Raw genomic sequence first — 23,708 nt, 5'->3', positions numbered from 1 at the left:
TTCAAATACAATGGTCAATTTTGACAGCATTGAGTAACTGTAATATAGGCAAGCCATATAATCTTTGTTTATCAGAAAAGCAACTCATAATTAATGTTGACAAATCTACGTTGTTGAACAAACTATGGTGTTTTCTCCACGCAGGAAAACTTAACCAGGTAGCAGAGAAAGACATCAAAGGTGCTGCCTACACGTTGGTTGAGTTCAATGGAAAACTGTTAGCAAGTATCAACAGTACGGTAAGTTTGAGTTGAATACTCACTGCAGTCAGTTCCTGGTGCTTGAAAATTGTCATCAATTGTACGATAGATCACATTGATTAGGTGATGTTGAGCCAGACATCGGTCAGGAATGTTTCCTCCTTGATTTAAACTCACTAATCTGTCGGAAAAGGATTAAAATGTATTGTTATTGAACATTTTCATATAGATTAGTTCAGCAGATTTAATTGTTGGTAAAAATGGTGAAATCCAAGTGAATAATAAATTAATGTAGGGAGGCCAACTGAAATTTTGAAATGTTCAATCTGCATTTTAATTAATGTAGTTTTTTAGATTTCAATGAGAGAAGCTAAACATTTTTTTAATTTTCGAAATTGGATGAACGGTTACAATTTTATAGCTTTTTAAAACATTCACTTTTACTCTTTCTGTAGAAAGACAATACATATAATAACAATGGGAACAATGGGACAAAAATGAAGGAGTTTTAGCTGAAATTTACAGTAAATTTGCTGTAACTTTGTTAATAAAACATCTTTTTGTACCAAATTTGGCATGGAGATAGATAGATTTCAATGGCACACACAAATGTATCCTAAAATTACGCGATTACGATGGTGGCCATATTGGATTTATCCATGGCAACGGATGAACGACACTTAACGAGAAATGACAAAATGAAAATATTAAGCTCAAATGGCATAAGTGATATATCAAATTGAAGGTCTTTTTGAGCTGATGACACTTTTGAATAGCTCTACTGCATTAAAATACCTACAAAAAGTATTTTACCCAAATAAAGGCTTTCAAAACATCACCACTGGGGCCATGTGGAGTTTTGACATTATTTGGTAAAGGCTTCTTCAATTTTATCAGTTTCTGAACAATTTGAAACTTAGAATTTAATTTAAAGCCGCACTTTTCAATCCCAGGTTTTCGCATTAGTGGAGTTCTCCTCCCAGTCAAACACATGGCCAGTACGATGTTTGATTTCTATAACATTAATTACACAAACTGATCTCAACCTTTTGTCACTTTTTGCTAATCCTGCAAACAGAGCTTATATAACCGTTTGATTGACGGTCGGTTCAAATTGCCAACGGTCATTTGTTCCTCAGCACCACACTCGAATTTCCTTAAAAAACATCGTCCAGTCAAGTTAGAATTTGAATATAACCACAGGGTTTGATCGGCAGCAGCTTCGTCCTAACCGCTTGGCAGTCTGTCAACGTTTTTGCGGTCGGAAAAAACTAAAAAGTGGCATTTTCTGGAGCGTGTGCCCTCATGTTACCTGTTTGGTGTCCACTTACACAATGAACGCCGCCATAGGTTGGCACCCTTTTAAAGGGAGGCTCCGCCTTTAATTTAAGGATTATTGGTTAAAACTATGTTCCAAAATTATTGATCATCTTTAAAATTCAGGAGTAAATTGAATGAGAAGTCGATGTTTGGAGGTGCTAAAAATTGCATACTTGTCATGGTAAAGTTATCAGCAACTAAGATGGTCTCATCATACCACCTGTCAGACATGCAAATTTCCTTTGTTACAAACATTTAAAAAAATCAATACCCTTTCTTTTGCCAACACAGATGCAACTTGTTCCTTAGTTTCCTTGAAAATATTGTGTATGGCTGTCAAAAATCTATGTCGACAAAATCACAAAATTGCTATCTCCTCTGCGCAAAAGGGATTGATCTTCTCATTATTCACCGTGAGAAATTAGAGAATTATGATTATCAAACTATGGTCCCAGAATTTTGATATATGGACCTAGCTCTTCTGTGTACAGAAGAAATTTGCTCCAGTTCAATGAGTGATCTCCGTGTGTACGGATCATGGAGAATTGTGGGTAGCCTCACTTACTGTGAAGCGTGGTCAATATCTCCGTCAATAAATACGTGAGCTGTTCAAAATTTCTCATTTTTCTAGCAAAAATTCAAAAGAAATAATGATAACCTGCGATCTATAGGACGTTTCACTGAGAGTTGGTCGGGTTAGGTCTCGGAAAAATCGCTCTCAATTTTTTGTCTCGGATTTGGTCATATACACTGCCCTATGTTGGTGAAGAACCTTATATCGCGAGAAAGAGCGAGATCTGGGCTTTCAAATGAGTATTCGATGTAAGGGATGTTTTGATTGGCTCACCTTCAAAAATGCGTTTCAAAATCAGCGATGTAAATATTAGGTGCTGCCATGTTTCAGATCGCCATTCCCGGTACCGTTTCCAGCTCAATTTTGCAGTTTATTCAAAAAGTAAGTAGTTCATATAAAGAAATAAAAAACATATGAGAGAATAGCTGCATGTATTTGAATGTATTTTTTTCCACAATTTTCTTTCCCGTTATCGATGTTTTTCAATTTTAACATGACTAAGTCACTGGTGATTGAGTGTCAATTCAGCACGTCCTGGGCGACCTGCTGGCCTCCCTAATTAATGAATTTAAAGCGTATTTTTCTCATGAAACCTTTTATAACTACCATGTAAACCTTTTGCTCCATTCCAGTGTCTTAAACCTGTTCACCCCCGATTCCTTGTAAACAGGTCCACAACTTCCCATTGATAACAATGGGTTTGGGCCAAACCATGATGGTGAAAGGGTTAAATGTGTATTTCTCTGTGTGTAGGTGCGATTATTTGAATGGACAGCTGACAGAGAGCTGAGAGTCGAGTGCAGTCACTTCAGTAACATCATTGCGCTGTTCCTAAAGATAAAAGGAGATTTCATACTGGTTGGAGATCTCATGAGATCTATAACTCTGCTGAGGTACAAACCAATGGAAGGAAGCTTTGAAGAGGTGAGTGGACTGTTTGGAGCATTCTCACTGGCAGTGTTCACTCTAAGGTTTTGAGTGGGTTAGCAACTTACATTTTGGTGTATGAAGAGCGAAGCTGTCGCAGGGGCAGCCATGTTGTGTCTTCTCTATATATGCTAATTTATCAAGTTACAGTAATCTGGTCACGTAGTCACAAAGAACACAAGCTTTAAAACAAGTGCACACAAGCAGTATACCAGCAATTATTGTAAAGAATTTGAAGTGAATATCTGCTTCCAGGGTACATCCTACCGTAATGTTACTGTATGTCAGTCACCCAACAAGTAGAGATCATCAAACCATTTTGTTGACAGATTGCCAGAGATTACAATCCAAATTGGATGTCATCGATAGAAATACTGGATGATGATAATTTCCTTGGTGCTGAGAATTCATTTAATCTTTTTACATGTCAGAAAGACAGGTAAGTAGCAAAGAAAGTTCCTAACAATGATTAATTAAGTCGTAGCTAGGGTTAGAAAATCCATGCAGATCTTGTGATGTTGTTTTGACTATGTCTGACCTCCTTCCAGACAATGTTTCCGCATGCACAGAGTTGATTTCTGTGTGATCCACTGTTACTACCACTAGATGATATATATACCTGACAGTGTTGGCAACTCCTCAATTAAGATATTGTCTCATTCCCGTATTGTCAAAGGTTCAACGCAAATCACTGTAATATGCAATGTTGTTCAACAGATAAATCTCAACCAGTTCTTGTACAACCATATTTAAATACTGCATTCTGACATTCACCAATCATCTTCTGTGTATTGCCTTTTATGAGATATACCTTACGTATTGTGTTTTCTTCAACTTCATAAATTTTGACGTTTATTCTTTCAAAGTGCGGCAACCACAGACGAAGACAGGCAGCATCTTCAAGAAGTGGGTTTATTTCACGTCGGGGAGTTCATCAACGTCTTCAGACACGGCTCATTAGTTATGCAGCATCCGGGTGAAAGTTCAACTCCGACACAAGGGTCAGTGCTCTACGGTACAGTCAATGGCTCTATAGGTGAGGAACAAAGCAATATCTTTGGAAATGACTATTGTGAGAATTGTGATGATAATATGCATTTTGAAACTGAAAGATGTAAAACTTTAGCTCAAGCTTTCCTTAAGGTAGAACGCACCTCGGGGACACAAGTTTTGACTCTCAAAATTTTACAATTCTTTTCTGATATACCACTTGTGGGGGTTCATTTTAAAGCTCTTAGTGTAAGAAAACTTTTCACTGTCTTAGTTTTTTGAAAATCAAAAATTTTATTTTTCTCCATAGAGTTATCACAGGGATGGCGGCCATTTTGAATTTTAAATATCGGTAAATCTTGGGTTATTTGTTTCCCTAGTACCAAAATTTGCACGGTGACCCCCGATTTTTATTCTTGATTTTGAAAGAGACTGGTTTGAAGATTCTTCAAGGAAAGTTTGAGCAAAAGTTTAAGTCTTTCACTTTCGAGGCGCCAACTACCTTAAAGCAAACTTTAAAATATTCTCTTTCAAAATCTAGAAAAAAGAGTCACAAATCACCTTGTAAATGTATGTAATAGAGAAACAAATTGCCTTAAGGTAAATGCGCCTCAAAAGTGAAAGACTTCAACTTTTACTCAAACTTTCCTCAATAAAACTTGTAACCAAATTTAGAATAAATTCAAGGGTCACAGTGCAAAGTTTAAAATTTTGGAAAGAGATAACCTAACATTTACCGATATTTGAAATTGCCGTCATTCCTGTATTGACTCCTATTGAGAAAAATTAAATTTTCGATTTTTTGAAAAATTAAGGAGGTGAATATTTTTCTTACACCATGAGCTTTAAAATGAGCCCCATAAGTGGTAGATCAGAAAAGAATTGAAAAAGTTTGAGAGTCTGAATATCTGTCCCTGAGGCACATTCTACCTTAATGAATTGCAATATTAGAAATTTCACCCCAGTTCCCTGTGAACAGGTCCACTCTCACTGTTGATAACAATATGTTATGACTAAACCATGGTGGTAAAAGATCTATATATAACATCGGAGAGATATCTGGGTTTTGGAACCGACTTTGCTCATTTGATAAATCTTTATTTCTTTCTGTAGGTCTTGTAACACAGTTTTCAGAAGAGCTGTACAATTTCCTGTCGGAAGTTCAAAACAAACTGACGAAGGTTATAAAGAGTGTCGGCAAGATAGATCACGCATTATATCCTTTCAACGAATCGTGGTCACCAATAATTCAGCATGGTTTTCATCATAAAGTAGATATATAAATTGATTTGAAGTTTTGTTTATTGAATGTAACTGGTGTATGTAATGACAAATCATAGATATTCTGAAGTATACACAAGGAAGCCTGTTCAATAAGGACGCCGCTTTGAATGACTAGTGTTCCTTATATACGGGTGCCGCTACTGTCATCTATTCAATATATGACTGTTACTTCTGAGAATTAACTCTTTATAGAGATGTGCTTATCAAGAATAGATGTTAAATTGCTAGATGAATCAGATTTTATATCTGTACGTTTGTTTCATAAGGTTGAAATATTACAAGGTCTACTTTTGAAGGGTACCTGTGTATGGTAGTTTCTGTCAAATATGTTGAGAACAAAAAAATGAGCTCCTTAAAAAAAACTGGAAACCTGTGATTCACTTTATAGCACTTCATAAAATTGACTGACTCTTTTAACATTTGTAAGTACATTAGACGTGGAATGTTTTAAAATTCATTGTTTTTATGATGGATGCATCTTACATACTGCTGCCCTGCGGCCCACCATTCTGTTATTGTCCATATACCAATTTCAACATGGTCGACCCATTCTTGTATGGAGTACCCGTATTACAAATTTTTTTCCCTTAATTGAATTTTCACCTGGCGGTCTTTCCACACCGAGAGGAAAACAGAGCCGGCTGCTGGCTTCATAGATGGGGACCTTATTGAGAGTTTCTTAGATCTCAGCAGAGATAAAATGGCTGAAGTTGTTCAAGGCCTTCAGGTAGGTAGCTCACACTGATCAAGCCCTGTATCATGACACTTCTGTAGCTTATAGCAGTTGGCAGTGAGGTAAATTTCAAGATTGATTCAATGTTGTGACCAGATTTTGCAGATACTTTCTGTCTTTATTCGGAAATGGCCATTTTCATGACCTCTACCTACATGACCTTTATACATCCGGCCATTCTCATGACCCCCTCATGACCTTTATACATCATGGTATTTCATCGGTATATATCCATTTGTAAAGCAGGAGTCCCTTCGTCTTTGAATAAAAAGAATGATTTTAAGGTAGAACGCACCTCGGGGACAGACATTCGAACTCTCAAACTTTTACAATTCTCTTCTGATATACCACATGTGGGGGTTCATTTTAAAGCTCTTGGTGAAAGAAAACTTTTCCATGGCTTAGTTTTTCGAAATTCGAAAATTTTTATTTTTCTCCATAGAGTTAACACAGGGATGGCGGCCATTTTGAATTTCTAATATTGGTAAATCTTGAGTAATTTGTTTCTCTAGTACCAAAATATGCATGGTGACCCCCTATTTTTATTCTTGATTTTGAAAGCGAATGATTGAAAGATTCCTTGAGGAAAGTTAGAGCAAAAGTTTAAGTCTTTCACTTTCACCTTAAGTGCAAATTAGTAAAATTATGTAGATTGACAATCCATGGTGTCTGAAAGTCAAAATTTGATAATTGAGCCATCAATAAATTTGCATAAATTAATACTATGACAGAACTCCATGACCTTGCCTTGACGTTGTGTGGTACGGAAGTTATTTTCACGAGTGATGTGGTGTATCCTGCGGCCGTATTTTCACGAGCGAAGCGAGTGAAAATACAGCAAGGATACACCGCATCACTCGTGAAAATAACTTCCGTACCACACAAACGTCAGGGCAAGGTCATGGAGTTCTGTTATTATTACATATGTTCCCAAATTACACACGTTGGTAACTTCGTCGAGCAAGTAAATTCTTGGGTCGGCGGATGGATATTACTTAACCTATAGAGTTATTCGCCCCTCAGCTGGTACACTCAAACAACGTCACTCACACACACATGACACTGCAAAATGTTTTCAAGTGAAACCGTTCGTATTTTATATCATTATAATCGAAATTCATGTACACTGGAACAAGAACAATTTGTAAACTTCAAAACGAGAAAGTCTAATTATGTTATCGATTTAATCATTCAATCTGAGTCGGAATCGGAGTAGATCACTGAAGGTCGGCGACGTTTGGAGGCGATGCAACGACGTCGCGTGATATATACAGGCGAAGACTGTTGAGATAGGGAAATATTTCCGGTGATGTTGAAGGTAAAGTTGAACGATCCACCACTGATTTGTGCATTTGAGAACATCCCTGGTAGTTGCGGAAACTGATGGAGGGCATTTTGATGCATTGACGACAAGGGACCTCGAATAGCATACGAAGGACCGGCCACCGGTCGCGATGTATGTTCGGCCAGCATCAGGCTTGTACTTCCGGTAGTGGTCGATTGTGGATCAAATGCAGGTTGTATACCGGCGAGTATGTTGCTCATCTGACGCTGCTGGTCTGCACTGGCTGGCCATAGAATAGCGGTTGAGTAATGTTGGATTTTTGTGCCCGCTTAGCTTAGTTGTGAAGCCACAGTTGGTGGAACGCCGGCATCGAGCAGTTGTTGTACGCAGGCTTTACCGTACGAGCACTGTCAGTGAGTCCCGTCGCTCAGAAAAAAACGGGCTAGCAATTGATCTAACTCAGGTGGTGGAATGTTCAGAACTTCGCAAGTTTCTTCTGTCATGGTCATGATGGTGTGAAGCCATTCCTTGAAAAGTGCCACTTCGCGTCTTGTTTTCATTTCCGTGTTTTGGTTTTCTGCGGTGCAACTTCGACATGTCAGCTGTGTTGACACGGGCACATCTCCCTGTGCAGTCCCAGACGGCACTGTCAACGATGCTACCGTCGCGTTATCCTTTGGAAAATACTTGTTTCTCAAGTGTCACAAGTGTTTCCATTGTGTCTCCGTAATTATTATTATTATTATTATAAACTTTATTTCGGACTTAAAAGTCCATATAAATGTTGTGAAATGTTATTACAGACTCTTTGAAGAATTAATTGTTCTCTTGCATACTGGTTGAAACGAAAAACAATCAGTTAAACAAAAAGAAGCTTATTCCAAACTTGAAGTACAATAAGTCACATGTACGTATAATTGTATTACTGCTGTTCAAAAGTCGCTCTCTCAAACCATAAATCTGTTTACGCATTTGAGCGTCAAAGTTATTGATACTATTAGATACAAACATTGAACTCGCACTACTCCGTTTTTCATAACCCAATAAGAGTCGTGCAGCATTGTTGTATGCAACTTTCAATTTACGCATAGCAGCCACAGAGTAATTACTCCAGAGTGGTCCTCCATATAGCTGGTAACAATACGCTTTAAATAGAACACACTTAACATGAAACGTACACTTGCAGAAATTTCTCATCAACATATTTGCTGAAATGTAAAGATATCTCGTCTGTCGCTCGATGTCATCGTCATCTCTAAAGCGGTCAGATAAGACAACACCAAGGTATTTTTTCTTAGAAACAACTTCTAATTTAACACCGTTGAGATACACAGAAGGAATTTTACACATCCTACTGTGATTAGGAAAAATACACATGCAGTTAGTCTTTTTGCTATTAAAAATGATGTCATGTATACCACCATAGCAAGTGCAAACATCTATCAATTTCTGTGTACCTTTTGCAGAAGGACTAATTAAGCAGATATCATCTGCATACAGTAAGTGATTTACAAAAACACCACCGATATTACAGCCTGTATTCGAATTTGTTAAGAGAATACTCAAGTCGTCCATATAAACGTTAAAAAGCTTAGGTGACAGTATACCACCTTGCTTGACGCCATTTGTCACAGTAAAGCTATTCGATGTGAGAGCACCCCAACGAATAGCAATAACTTGAGTTCTATACCAACAAACAAGGAATCTAACAATAAAAACAGGAATATTACGCTGAATTAACTTTTTGAAAAGTGTCCAATGGTTGACTCTGTCAAAGGCCTTAGAGGCATCCATGAAGGTAATAAATACATTGCTGCCATAACTTCTGTAAAAATGAATTATTTCCTTCAAAATAAAAACACACATATCAGTGGAGTGACCTGATTTGAAACCAAACTGGTAGTCTGTCGTCCCAAGATATGATTCAATATGACGCAATATAACTAACTCAAGAATTTTAGAAGTAACAGTACAGAGGGCAATAGGACGATAGTTGTTCTTGTCAGTTATGTCACCATTTTTATCTTTGGTGATTGGAACTAGAATAGTGTTCGAAAGTCTTTCGGGGCAAACTACATGAACTAACATGGCCGTAAAGCACATACTGAGCAGAGTTGAAACTTTACTGCTGGCATACATAAAGTGTTCGGATGAAAGAAAGTCAGAACCAGGACTTTTGTTAGCCTGTAGGTTGGCAATAGCATCACGAATATCACCAGGGAAGATAGTGAAATTATCTCCCAGAGTACAGTTGTCAATAGCATCATATACAAATTTCTTATCCTTAGTATTGTTTACAGAGTTATAAATGTCACAATAATGGTTACGCCACATTTCAAATTAAAATTCACTTTCGAAATGATCAACATATTCGCAATTTTGCCAGTCGTAATGCCGGTCCTCCATCGAGCGGGTTTCAATATACAGTAGACGCCAATTTTTACCAATTTGAAAGTATAAAGTAGTCCGCCAAATTTGATACTCATTTGCATAATTTAGCGTGAAAATACCGAAAAATTATTGAATGGGCACGTGACTAATTTGCATAGTTTATTGATGGCTTGTGACATTCTCCCTCAATCTGTAAGTACGTTTTTAGCTGTTTGACAAGGAGTTTATTGTTAACATTTTGTATTATTATGATAAAATTAATAAAGTGTAGGAAGCAACTGTGTGGTCAATATGATATGCAATTTATCCTGCCAAAAACCGAATTTTGAAAAGGAACTATTTTTCTCATATGCACATTACTGAGATTCAATACCAACTTTATGTGGTGGGGCACAATAGAATAATCTGCAGTACATATGTAATAATACGTTTTATGTAATATTTCAAGCACTGAATTTTGTAATATGGATTATCCTATCTGTAAGGGGCAGGTCATTTATCAGTTTTATCTAAAAGCAAATTGGCCAACATGATGAAAAATTAAAATGAAAACAATGGACAAACACCATGTAAATACTCAGTGTCAACAACAACTAATGTGAGAATCAGGGATTGAGAACTACCCCTTTAAAGTAGTATGCACCTCAAAAGTAAAAGACTTAAACTTTTGCTCTAACTTTCCTCAAGGAATCTTTCAACCATTCTCTTTCAAAATCAAGAATAAAAATAGGGGGTCACTGTGCAAATTTTGGTACTAGAGAAACAAATTACCCAAGATTTACCGATATTAGAAATTCAAAATGGCCGCCATCCCTGTGTTAACTCTACGGAGAAAAATAAAAATTTTCGAATTTCGTAAAACTAAGTTGGTGAAAAGTTTTCTTTCACCGAGAGCTTTAAAATGAACCCCCACATATATCAGAAGAGAATTGTAAAAGTTTGAGAGTCCGAATGTCTGTCCCAGAGGTGCGTTCTACCCCTTTAAAGTATTCCTATTCTGACAAGTCTGTATGTGACACTGTCTGGAACTCTTTGATATTTTGTGTGATTCATCAATGGACCATTTACATTTTGAAATACCTGATCTCTTTATTCAAACTCTCAACAGATTGATGATGGGGGAATGAAGCGGGACGCCACAGTGGACGACCTGGTGAAAATGATCGAAGAATTGACACGCATACATTAGCGAGGGTTGCGGTGATCGATGGAAGGATAGATGGTGCATCTCTTTAAGCCGATGTGCCTATCATTATCATATTCTCCAGTTGTCTAGTCCAGAACTCACCAGTCACTTCAACATAATTCATGTTCCATATCATCACACCATTAAATGCATATTGATTCTTCTGCTTGGCATACAACAATTGAGATTGTCACACATGATTATTACTCAAGAAGTATAAATTGAGGGCGATAATACTGATTAATAAACCTGGACAGGGTAATTAGCAAGTTTAATGACCTCCAACAGATCACTGTTGCAAAATCTGCTTGATTAACGACTTGTCAATTAATGTTTACGACCCAATACAAGGTCTTGAATCTGCTTAGCAGTATTTAACTAATGGTTATGAAACAAAGTCAGTATTGTAGGGCATTGAACATCATCAAAGATAGACAAGTTAATATTGTAGGGTTTTGAACAACAGGTCAAAGGTTGTCTGTGGGAAGTAAACAAATGGGGCATTAAACTGAATTATGCATGCATTCCTTCCATATTCAATGTGATGCACCATCCTTGGCCAAAAAACAAGATAATTGCATATTTCATATGCTATTGTTGATTTTTCTGACTGTATGACAGTGATAACAATACATTTTACGACAGAAAGAACTTTCCTCACACGGTGGTGAAGTTTGAAACCTAAATAATACCATCGTTCAATCAAAATACATAGTTATACAAACGGGAGGTCAAAGTGTTGAAAGCAGACCCAGAATTTTCAACCCTTGAGGGACAATGTTACCATCCTACGATATTTGAATGGTTATCCATGCTTCGCATTAGAAAACATTTATATCATTTTTTGTACTGACGTAAGTTTGTCAGATGTAAGATATCTCTTTAGGTGCTGAAATATAACAGTCAAAGAATATATGCATACAATTAAGCCAGATAAGAAAATCTGTCTAACAGCTAATGGCCAAGGATATTTCAGTCTTCAAAATGAAATAAACAGACTTCATACACATGATTCAAAAAGTGACCAGAAATGTGTTGGACAAGGGCAATCGGTCGTCAGAATGTTAAGATAAGTGTTAGTATTTTATTTTGTGGCTCCTGGAAAATGCCCTGGTTTCTGGGCTGTTGTCAAGGTGTGAGTTATGTATGGGGTAGGTCTGATCTTGGGATGAGCGGGTAAAATTGTGGAAAAAAGTCATGGAAAGGAAATGGGTGAATCATTCTTTACTGCTCTTGTGCCTGAAGAAAAATGTTAAAATGACCGAAGCGTGAAAGATGAAATGAAACCGGTGGAAAGGTGTGCATGCTCTCCCCAACTGACTCTAAATAAAATGCCAAACGGTAGATTGGAAAAACATGCATATCCTAAGGTGACCAACTACACGCCCTAGATAAAATCATTGGTGTAACTTTTGCATAACCAAATTTGAAGTATGCATTAAAGGGGGCGGTAGCTGTGACATTTTGATGCTTTTTCGTGTACATTTGTGTTCTAGTCCACACCAAATTCATTTGTCACCACTATTAATGCAGTCTACACTTACATCTCAAAGTGCTGTCAGTAGTAGAGTGAGAAATTGCAGTTGATATTAAATAGCAAAAACAGTGGAAAATGTCAGCAAAAGGTACAGCTGCTGGCCCTTTTAAAATAAACTTGTGATCAGTGCACTAAATGCCTCTTCTGAAATATAATTGCAACAACAACAAAAACCACAACAAAATAAACTATGGCATATTTAACAGGAAACAAATGCCACTGTACCTTGTTTTTTTAAGGTCTGTGATATTATTCTGCCGTGTTGAAAACTTTTGTATTTGAAAGCTGTGTGTGATAACTTGTTTAGGAATTCTGCCATCGTCAGCCATGACCTTTGTAAAATATTTGCACAAAAAAACTGTCCATGTGTAGAATTATGAAATCTCGGTAGTGTAATTAATTTGCAAAATATACTTTTTCAGATGTGTACCCAGAAAACTGGTGATCAATGCTCTTTGATGCTTGGAAACCACACTTTGTTTCTTCAGTCTTGACAGCATCCTGACACCATTTATTTTTAAAAAGCAAGATTTTATTTGACGCGATGGTGTTCCAATTTGTATGTTTTTCATATGATATAATCGCAGTATATGGTCTATCCTGTAGTCTGTATGTGTAGAAAAGATGTTAATAGTATTGTATTTCTGTGTTTATTAGACAGTGTAATAGTTGCATTTTGTCAAATAAAAAGTATGTATCACTTGGATAAAACTAGTTGTTTTTAATTTTGAAATCTCTGTGAAGGCTTTTTCATCCTCAGACTCTCGGGTATGAAGACTGTGAGGCATGGAACCTGATGATTCACCTGTTTACCCCCTTTTTCCCAGTAGAGGGTTCCATACTCATCACAGAAATCTGTGGGTTGTTGGGTCAAACCATTGTTGTAAAAGGGTTATAGCAAGGAGATTGTCAGGTCTACACAATGTCATACACATGTATTACTTTATTTTTAAGTATAAACAGTTGGGTCAGACATGAATAAAATCATACTGAGAAGGCAGTATGATAGCGATGATCAGCAGAAATATAAAACTAAATTTTCATATAAGGAGCAAACTAGAAAAATACAATTCATGGAAAGTTGGTAACACCAAACTTCAGAAAAAATATGTACAACAAAAGTTATTTGTGTTTTTAAATAGCACAAAAGCAATATTTACAAACAAATACAAAGTATTTAAGATTTAGTTCCCTCGATGCACGTGTGGCCAATATGTTGTATACAAGGAAAGCTTTAGTGCTTTGTTTGTATAATCAGTTTGACACTGACATTGAAAATATTTTGGTTTATATATTTTCATTTGCAACACTCAAAAGATGTCAAAATTTACAGTGTTTACAGTGTAAGTGTCAAGTTAATGATCAACACTTGTCATATTAGTAAAACATGGCAAATCTGAATGTAACATTGTATTGTAATAAGAGTAGCTCAGGTAAAACAAGTCTTTTTTTTAAAAACAGAACAATTGGAAAGCCGTTACAGTTCTGTTGGGAAGTCTTCAAAATCTTCAAATGCATAGATATCTTGAGATGAGGTAGGGGGTGGTGGTGGACAGTAACGTTTCTGATGGCTTGGTATACAACTGACATTTCTGTTTCTAGGTTGTCTAGTCACAGGTGGATACTGTGCCTTACCCTGTCCTCTGCTGCCCTCCATTCCTCTGCCACCACCTCGGCCTCTTCCTCTGGTAGCATGACTTGTCTGTGACATCTGTTAGGTGAAAATTGTTAATTTATCTGACAGTCGTTTAGGCTTGTGATTAACAGAATCTTACATCCTGTGAGTTTTCAACACAAAATACGACATTTAATATTTTATTTAGCTCATTACATTATATAATAGATATTGATCTTTTTAGATTTGATTGCTCCAAAAGAGCAGTAAATTTATTTCTATTATTTTACTAGGTGTTACACAAAATCACACTATGGAATTTATCCTATTTTGACATATTGTATGGCGTATTTTTTAATGGCTGTCATTATTTAGTAGGTTATGTATTAAATGTTACACTATCTATTCAGTTACAAAAGCTAATTTATATCAGCACAATGTATAAGATCAGAGTGTTTGACTACGTGTTCATGACAACTGTCTCTGTTCAATTTCTGCTTATGTGCAGCTGGCAAAGATTGTTATATCTGATTGGTCAATTGTCACTATTCACAATAACTTAGGGTGTCTATTGATAATGGTAAATTCAGCCAACCAATTGGATAACAGCTTCCGAGATGCTGCACATTAGCCCTTCAATTTTTATGAGAATGAAGATACACCTACCGGAGTGTCATAGATGTTGGGCTTCCTTTTAGCGTTTTGTCTTCCTATATTTGTATTCTTCAACAGTGAGCTAGTCAGACTTCTACACAGCTTGGATTTGATCAAAAGTGGATTGAAAGAATCCTCTATCTCCAACTACAAACGGAAACATTTTTCAAAGCTTTTAGTCAATTTTAAGGTAGTTTGTACCTCAAAACTGAAAGACTTTTGCTCAAAACCTTCCCAAGCATTCACTTCAAAACCAAGAAGAGAAATTAGGGGGGTCAACATGCAAACTTTTCTACGAGACAAACAAGTTACCTGACATTCACAAATATTTGAAATTCAAAATGACGTCCATCCTTGTGTTAACTCTATGGGAAAAAATAAATTTTCAACGATCATTAAAATATGCCTGTTTTATTCCAAGATCTTCAAAATGTGTCCACACAAGCACTACACCTGAAATGAGAGTCCAAATATTTGTCCCCATGCCACATTCTGCGGTAAATTAATACGACTGTACATTTCATCTAATCTCAGTTACAATCAGATTTTGTTTTACAACTTTTTCATCCCGATTTTTCAGTGATGTCAATCTCACTGACAATCTAAAAACAGTAAGACTTTCTCATCAATTGATCAATATATTAAATCAAAGCATTAAATTGGCACTAATACAATTTTTTCCTTAAAATGTTGTGTGCTATCAAAGTTTTAGGAAAAGAAGTGGGTATCAAGATGGTTTAGGATGATTGACGTAAAACATGCCATTGGAATTCATTTGATGAAGTGAGAGTAGCAGTTGAAATTACAATAGGGTACAGCCAAAACCAAAGAACAGGTATTATTGTTATATCTATCTTTGACAAATTTGTTATTTGAAAACATTTATGCCTGCTTATCTAGCAGAATCAACCCTCTCTGTTATGTTCTGTTGTGATTGGAACACAGTTGTAACAGAAAGTAACTATAGTATTGGTAAGAATATGGTTTTCATGGTGTTTCAAAAAAGCATATAAAATAATTGCACATGTCAGAAATGAACCAAGCTAAAGACTGAGTTACGTGACATAAAAATCTTGCATCCCCTATGAGACTGTCCCAGATTGTCGCATAAATTGAACAACAAAATGTTTTAGTTTGGATCAAACCTCTTCCCTAAATGAAACTTAACTAGTGAAAAGTGTTGATGTTATCCAAAGAGTAAAATGTGACAATTTATGACTTTTTCTTCGGCGTTTCAAAGGAAATTTAGGTTAACATGTTATTCTTGTCAAAGGGTTTGTTGTTGAGTAAATATAAGTGAGAGGGAAAAGTGCATATTGCAAAATTTGTTAAATTCGTCTGTACAAGTGTCTGTTTGATGTACACGTATAAATGAGAAAAAAATGCAGTCACCAAAATAAATGCAAAAATTGAAGTTCAATATTGAGTTGAGGTCATAACATCCCTCTTAATGAAAGAAATTTTGCTATATAGAACTTGTGGTGATATGCGACTCAAACTTGGAAGACACACTTTTTTCAAACTATCCTTGAAGAAACTTTCAACTATTCTCTTTCAAAATTGTGAATAAAAATCAGGGGTGCGGTGCAAATTTTGGTACTGTGGAAAAATATTACCTTAATTTTCTAGATATTTGAAATTAACAATGGTCGCCTTCCCTGCGTCAATGCTATGGGAAAAAATTAAATTTTCAAAAAAAAGACAGTGTGAACTTTATCTACTTCAAAAGCTTTAAAATGAGCCCGCAGGAGCAGTAGATTGGTATTATCTAAATCTGAGAGTCTGAATATCTGTCCCTCAGGCACAATCCACCTCAAGTTATGCAACAATCTGAGATGGTCCCTGAGTGTATATCTGACCTGATTGAGTGAGTCTGACAGTAAGTTGATTGCATCACTGAGTGGTTTGTCGGTTGGTACTTGGAAATCACAGGGTAACATCAATTCATTGACTGCCACGGACTTGATGAGCAGTGTCATGCTCTGCGATGGTAGTAGTAAGAAATAACCACTGGGTTTTGGTGGGTCTGGTCGGTAGTTGAATGAGCCAGCTGTCTTTGCTTTCTCTTCTGTGGTTTCCATCTCTGCCAACAGAAATAGATCCTGTCCATAGGTATAAACAGAAAGAATTAGGAAATCTGGAAGCCATGACTATTACATGTAAGGTAAGATGATTTACATAAAAAAATGGATAAGGCCAAGATAAATAAAAAGTTTGTTTCTCATCCTAGACATATTTCAAAAATGATGCGGTGACACAGGTATTTTTAACTCTCAATTTGTTTTTTATTCATCAATCAACAAGAACATGGAAAAACATAAAAAACAGCATAGGAATGCACGCAGAGATAAATGCACAGCAGTGTTGCTTTATTATTTTTGAATAACAACAGTTCTGCAGTTTGACTTTTGTGCAGCAATGCAGTTTCGACAGCGTAATATAACAGTGACATATGTGTACAGTTCTGAATGGAATGTTAGTGTCAATTATTTTGTTCACGGTTCTGTTTTATACAGCGCTGTGTTATGCACTATCGTTGCATATTTTTTTCTTTTTTTTTCTGCATGAGCAAAAAAAAAAGGTTGACATGGCAGGTGTGAATTGATGCATGTGGCGATGAGAAACAAACTTCTTATTTTTCTTGGCCTAAAATGTTACTTTTACATGAAAATTATCATTGCTTGGGTAAGTGTTGTGCATGGCTAGTAACTTGTAGATTGTAGATAAGACTATTTGGAAGTGTTAATTCTCATAAACTGGAGCACTGTTGTCCTAAAAATTATACAGAAACTTCTCTCAGAGAAATAATTCACTTTTTTATTTGTTTATCACTGCTAAAGAATAGAAAGAAAGAAAAAAGATTTGAGAAAGTGGTAGAATTTTGGATACCTTGTCCTGGAGTAGCTGACACAAAGCCTGGAAATTCTGTTGATTAGAGTCCAGTTCCTCCCAGTCCAACTTCCAACATGTAGTGGGTCTCACTATCAATGGCATACCGTACAGCTGAGTAAAGAAGACGATACCGAGGTGTATGTGAGATTGATTGGGGTGAGAAAATCCTGTGGTACCATGAACTGTTTGAAGTCAATTCTGATACCCTTTAAATGACAGGAAAGGCATGGATCCTTATTTAGCTAATTTAGCTATAGTTTGAAATTTGCCAATTTAAACTTTTCCCCGTATTTACTATGCTTAAAATGTCTTCTCAGCTAAAAAACCCACTGATTGCGATGAAAATCCAAAATCACCAAAAAAACATGCAGCTAATTCAAAGTGTTTTATAGTAATCTGTTCACCCCTTATTCCCTGTGAACAGGTCCAGCATTACCATTGATAACAATGGGTTTGGGCCAAACCATGGTGGTGAAAGGGTTTACTGAACTGCACAACTGCTGGATGTACACTGATACTCATTTCAGATGACAAATACTGAACCTATTGGCCAGACAATAAGATATCAACAATTCCTTTAATGAAATATTTACTTATCACTGAGGACAATCTTGTAAGCATTACTTCAAATTTTGAAAATACAAAATGGCTTACAGGCTTATCAACAAAATACAAATAGTCGACACTCAAACCAATTTGTACTGATAGACCTACCACAGATTCACATACGCTGTCAGCTTTGATAAGTTTTACTGCCCTCAACTTGTGAATGGTTACCATGACACCAGTCCCTTTGTTGAGAGATGATGACATGATGGGTTTGCCGTTCACCGCATCCATCTGTACACTCTGCGGCAGTAAGAAGTGAACAAAAATTTTAAAGAAGTGTTTTTTTACACCATAAATTTCAGAGAACTGTAAGAGCAAATTCATAATACACATACATGTGTGTTGTTACTTGCAACTTGAACTGAACATTAAATCTGTCACAGAGTCTTTGGACATTCCCCTTGAAGTTTTGTATTTTTAATTTAGCAACAAAAGAAACATAGAAGCAAGAACTGATTGAAAAGTCATATTTGCTGAAATCAAACTTCACTGACTAAAATGAACTCACCAATATAATGAAGGCTTCATACTAGTTATTTGATTGCAGTAAAGAAGCCTACTCAACATAAAGTGGTCCCTGTGAATTGATACAAAGTGTCAGGTAGGAGAGACCAACTTTGATGTACCAATGTTTATGATATGATAGGATGTTATCACTTACATACTGTGCTTGGAATGGTAACTGATTTGGATTGATGATTCTCTCTTGTAAATCACACTTCAGAGTTAACTTCCCTGTCTCACTGCCATCTGAAAGAGATTTATCACAGTCAATTTTGCACTTTCTTTCACCCTTTCACGTTTTCACATTTACTGTGTGGTTAAACTGTATTGAAACCCATTGTTTCAATGAGGCTGCTGGAGAAAAAAATGAAGGAAACGCTTGCAGTATTCTGCAAGAGGTCAATGCAGTTTGATAGAAATTGTAATCCTATTTAAGGATGTCCTTTCCAAGTATATCGTTAAATATAATGTAAGAAAACAGACTATGTAGAAAAGAACTAAGTTTTACAGCTATTCATACTGAGTTTCCATTGTCATGGGAACACTAGAGGGCGCTTTAAGTTCACAACGTAGGGATCCAGCACTTCATGATGTCCTGGAACTTGACAGGCAGAAAAGATTGCACCTTTTCAAAATACACTGAAAGATGGTAAAGTATCACGTCAATTTGTTACTTTAAATGGGAATTCAGGACCTGCTGGGCTTTTAATTTTGTTTTCTTATTACATAAACTTAAATCACTCGACGATAATGTTTGGATTTACCTTCATTGTTCAAAGACACTGCAGGTAGGGTCAAATGAAGATGTTCTCTATCTGTACCACAGTCATGAAGCCAACCTTTGAAAAAATTCTCAAGACTCAGTTCATCTGTGAAGACATGGAAAATATATGTAAACCATCAGTATGACATTGTATATATCAAAAGTTTATTAATGTTCTGATTTGAATTACTTCTCATTTCACAGAGGTACCTGGTAAATGAGAATGAATCAAGAATGGAAATAAGGAAAAATTCACAACTGAATTAACCACTGAACATTTCCTAAGGCAAGTTGAAGCCACACATATGTTTTATTGATCCTTTCACAGTCTGATGTCCAATAGACCCTCATCATCGATATGTGTTCTTGGCATCATCCACCCCCCCCCCCCAAAAAAAAAATTCAGTTTACTGCAGGTTAATGTGGATGTCAATTTTACAACCCTTACCATTATCAATATTGATTACATAAATTATGCTTATATACAAGATGTTATCACCGGAGCTTACCATTATCAATATTGATTACATCAATGATACTACACATGGCGTTATCACTAGAGGTTGATGTGTTGTTGCTACTCTGACTGGCTTCAAACAATTCATCTTCACCTAGTCTGAGGTTATTTGGATCACTGACAGACACTACCTGGATTTTCTACAGTAAATCAAACAAATCAGGCAGGAAAAAAAATGCTGTCTGATTACTCATTCTTCAAGTTTTACACATCACATTATCATTCTATGTTATATATCACAGCTGCATACAAATCTATGTCATTCCGTATAATGCCATGTATGAAAGTGGAAACATACCCAGAAAAATGACACAAAAATATCATCTGATCAACATATTGCAAAACTAAATGTATGCAAATGTTTATCTGGCTTTTTTGGTATGCACTGTCCATAAGTTAAATGCACAGAGAGAGGCTAATTTCACTATCTAGTGCGTATTCACTAACTCTGCAGTGAACATTTTTGTGAATAAAAACTTAAAACAGTGCACCCTTCCAAAGCTTACTATAATCTTCTTTACCAATTAATACAATGCATCCCATATTTTCACTGTATACAAATGGAACGTTCTTCGCCAAGTTATAAACCTTGGTGTTTTAGTTTGGGATACAATTCGCCCATAGTACGGTACTAAGATTTCCACTTTGTACATGAAGGTCCTCATCCTGCAGGGTTACAGACACAGAACCATGTAATCCCAAACCATTTGTTGCTGTTCTCTAACCTTACAGAAACATTTCAAGTCAAAACATTTAGTTAAAAATCTACCTTTAGATTTTCTAGATCCATATTACCAGTGACAGTTTCAATCTGTTTGCTGATTGCTGAAGCTTGGCGGGCTGTGATGATTGTTATTTCAAGCTGACTGCTAAACCCAGCCACCTGACAGAGAAATGCAAGACAGGTATCAAAACTGATGGGTTTGCAATCAAATGTCCAAAATTTCTGCTCTATTGTAACACAATACACTTTAAAAATACTGTCTTCCCGGAATCTTTCATTTGCTAGACCGAGTTGTGAACTTTGAAAAAACTTTTCTGAATTACAAACTACTATAATGCGTTTTACTAATTTAGGGAGACAAAGTCACCATCTGATATTTGATAATTGAACATGTTTTGTAGGAAGCAGACCAACATAAAAAAACAATCTCAAATAGACCAAAAAAAATATTTTGATAGTGACTTTGTCCTTTTAAAGGGACAGTAGCTGTAACTTTTAGTGATTTTTCTACTCCCCTACTACATGTTGAGATACAGGGTATTCAGCTTGTCAACTTGGCCCTTACATATGTAAACTCTGTTGTTTTATTGTCAATAATCAAATTATGGTCTGGACTAGGATTAAAACATAAACAATAACAGTGCATTGTGCAAGTAAAGACGTCATTTTGGCAAGCTAAATAATAGGTTTTATACATGCAATGGGGAGTAGAACGAGAACTTGTCATTGATATACAAAACAAAAGTAGTGAAAAAATCATGAAAAGTTACATACGGCTACTGGTCCTTCAATACCACTGATGGCAGTTTAATTCTCTTCAGGACAAGTACTTTAAAATTAGTGAAAAAAAAACTACAGAACAAGAAGATAACTAAGACACATCATGCTATTGTTGCATATTAATATCTAGTTAAGTCATAAAAATTACCATGGTTTCATGTTAGCAAGGCAAGGCAGTAAAAATCATGCTTTATGTATATGTTTAGATCAAGATTGTTACAATTTGAGAGAATGCCATTTTAAACAGATTTTGATGCAAGAGCAAAGGATAAACCTGTTAGGAAAAGCTTTATAACTACCTGGAACTGTACATTACCTGTCTTAAAGTCTGAGACTGTCTTTTGAATTGCATTATAGCTTCCTGGATGCCCTGTACAACACAGTGTGAACCCCTTGGCGCAGCACTGATGGTATCTGATAAATAGTTTTTCAAATTACTGAAGGCAGTGTACAGCCTTGGAAAGCTGCCTCTCACATGTTGCAGTGGGAATAAACACTATAAAGGAAGAATGTACAATAGCACAAGTGAAGAGCTTTTCATTCCTCTAGTCGATAGACTATACTTTTGAATGACTTTTATGCTGGTTTGTGGTTATAATAAGCAACTGCCATTTTACGATATTTAAGCCTTGTCCTATTGTTTTGATTGGTGAAGTTGGATTTTTACACTTCAAGAAAATACAGAATCGTGAAAGGGTTACATAAATTAAATTATATATAACTATTCTCCTTGACATGTGGTAATGAAGTGTATTGATGTGGGACAGACTGAAAGAAAGTTTGATTACTTGTAAATTAAATTGAATAAAAATGTTCCAATGCCCTGAAACCAAAACATGATAATAGATCTTTTCGCAAATTGATAATAATGCACAAATAAATATTTGCCGCAAAATTTAGATTTACATTTCTGGAAATTACACATGCAAGAACGACAAAAAACAAAGTGGCAACTGCCAATACTATGATGTGCTCTAGAAAAGACATTAATGTCTCAGACTATAAGCTACTATCAAGTGGTAACTTTTAAGAATGATGTCTTGGCAGTCATGGTCTAGTAAGATGTGGAAAAGAAGGTCTTTCTGTAAGGAGAAGTAAACCTTTGTTATGGGGAGTGGACAGAGCAATTTTTGTGTGGAGGTTATGGGGAAACAGGGAGGGGTTGTGAAATTCTGCAAATCGAAGTGGGGAAAGGCTTTGGACCAAAGCGAACAGCTTTTAACACTTTTCCCACTGAATTTGTCACGTTGCTCCGAACGAAAACTTGGGTACTACTTGTGAGAAAAAATCGCCAAGGTTTACAAGATTCTTACCTCAGGGAAGCAACCCAGAGCATATAGTCCAAATAGTGGAGTGCGGCACGGTCCACCAAGGTTACACACTAGTGAAAAGAAACTCTCCAGGGTTCGGTTGAGGGTGTGGCATGTATCCATATCAAATGGGGGGGAAAAATCGACCATCAGCACATGAGCTGTTAGGTATATACATGGGAACATGGGAGGTATTAGAGATCGAATCAATAGAAAACTGGGGGGGGGGGGGGTTGAAAACTATTGAAGTTTAAAAGTTTCATCATTTCATAGTGAGCATACACAACGATTGCGGATAACCCGGACTAAGAAGTTAAATGAAATTTCTTCAATTTAGTAATAATTTTAGATACGTTCCCTTCCCGAAACATCTCTCCTACTCAGGCAGTGTTAGCTACTGTCTGTTTCTTAGAAGAACTCAGTGTCCCGTGATTTCTCTCTGGTTTAAAACAAAGTGAAGAAAAAAGACGTACCACATTCACTTATATTTATACGGGAAACACACAGTTGGAACTCAGATTCAGGGCGAGACAGACATCTTGTGCCAGTCCGCCGTACGTGTGTGGGCATGAAACTCTGCAAGACGCATGTGTGTATATGTTACATACCTGGTTGTCTTGCAAACACGGCTCTATTCATTTTCTGTTGGTCCATGTTTCATCTAGTTATTGCGAACGTTGCTTAACATCAGCTCCACGCTATCTGTTATACAGCAGTTGGCGTGATGGCCTCGTTCAACTTCCTATGCATGAAAAAAATTGTCCGCTTTCTTCCCGGTCGAGCAGCAGACGACAATGTGTTTGTACGAACATGTAAAGTACTATCACTTACCGCTGTAGTTGATATGAAACCATGTGAAAAGAGCTTCGAGAAGGAAATTATGTTAATTGTTGTCAGTTAAGATATTAAATCC

General features: G+C 36.4%; 2 protein-coding genes across 2 annotated transcripts in view; one reads left to right on the top strand and one right to left on the bottom strand.

The window, feature by feature from the left end:
- LOC139129706 (DNA damage-binding protein 1-like) overlaps positions 1-13,138 on the top strand; it is a 29,757-nt gene extending 16,619 nt beyond the window's left edge. The window contains exons 19-25 of the mRNA XM_070695383.1: positions 145-239; positions 2,848-3,018; positions 3,351-3,460; positions 3,888-4,057; positions 5,125-5,227; positions 5,899-6,022; positions 10,813-13,138. Coding sequence (XP_070551484.1) covers positions 145-239; positions 2,848-3,018; positions 3,351-3,460; positions 3,888-4,057; positions 5,125-5,227; positions 5,899-6,022; positions 10,813-10,893 — 854 coding nt within the window. The 3' untranslated portion in view covers positions 10,894-13,138. The remainder of the gene's footprint in view (positions 1-144; positions 240-2,847; positions 3,019-3,350; positions 3,461-3,887; positions 4,058-5,124; positions 5,228-5,898; positions 6,023-10,812) is intronic.
- Positions 13,139-13,822: 684 nt separating this feature from the next.
- Positions 13,823-23,449, bottom strand: LOC139142785 (meiosis 1 arrest protein-like). The gene is made up of 12 exons (XM_070712955.1): positions 23,404-23,449; positions 22,799-22,956; positions 21,802-21,981; positions 20,751-20,864; positions 19,974-20,121; positions 19,466-19,570; positions 18,859-18,947; positions 18,303-18,437; positions 17,586-17,699; positions 16,556-16,798; positions 14,709-14,843; positions 13,823-14,138 (listed from the first exon to the last, which is right to left on the bottom strand). Exons 1-12 carry the CDS (start codon positions 23,447-23,449, stop codon positions 13,905-13,907), a joined length of 1,701 nt encoding a protein of 566 aa, XP_070569056.1. The 3' UTR covers positions 13,823-13,904.
- Positions 23,450-23,708: the final 259 nt, after the last annotated feature.

This window comes from Ptychodera flava, chromosome 1 (genome assembly GCF_041260155.1).
Source record: "Ptychodera flava strain L36383 chromosome 1, AS_Pfla_20210202, whole genome shotgun sequence".
NCBI lineage: Eukaryota > Metazoa > Hemichordata > Enteropneusta > Ptychoderidae > Ptychodera > Ptychodera flava.
Note: the sequence above shows the minus strand (reverse complement) of the source record. Positions and strands in the feature narration are given on the sequence as shown.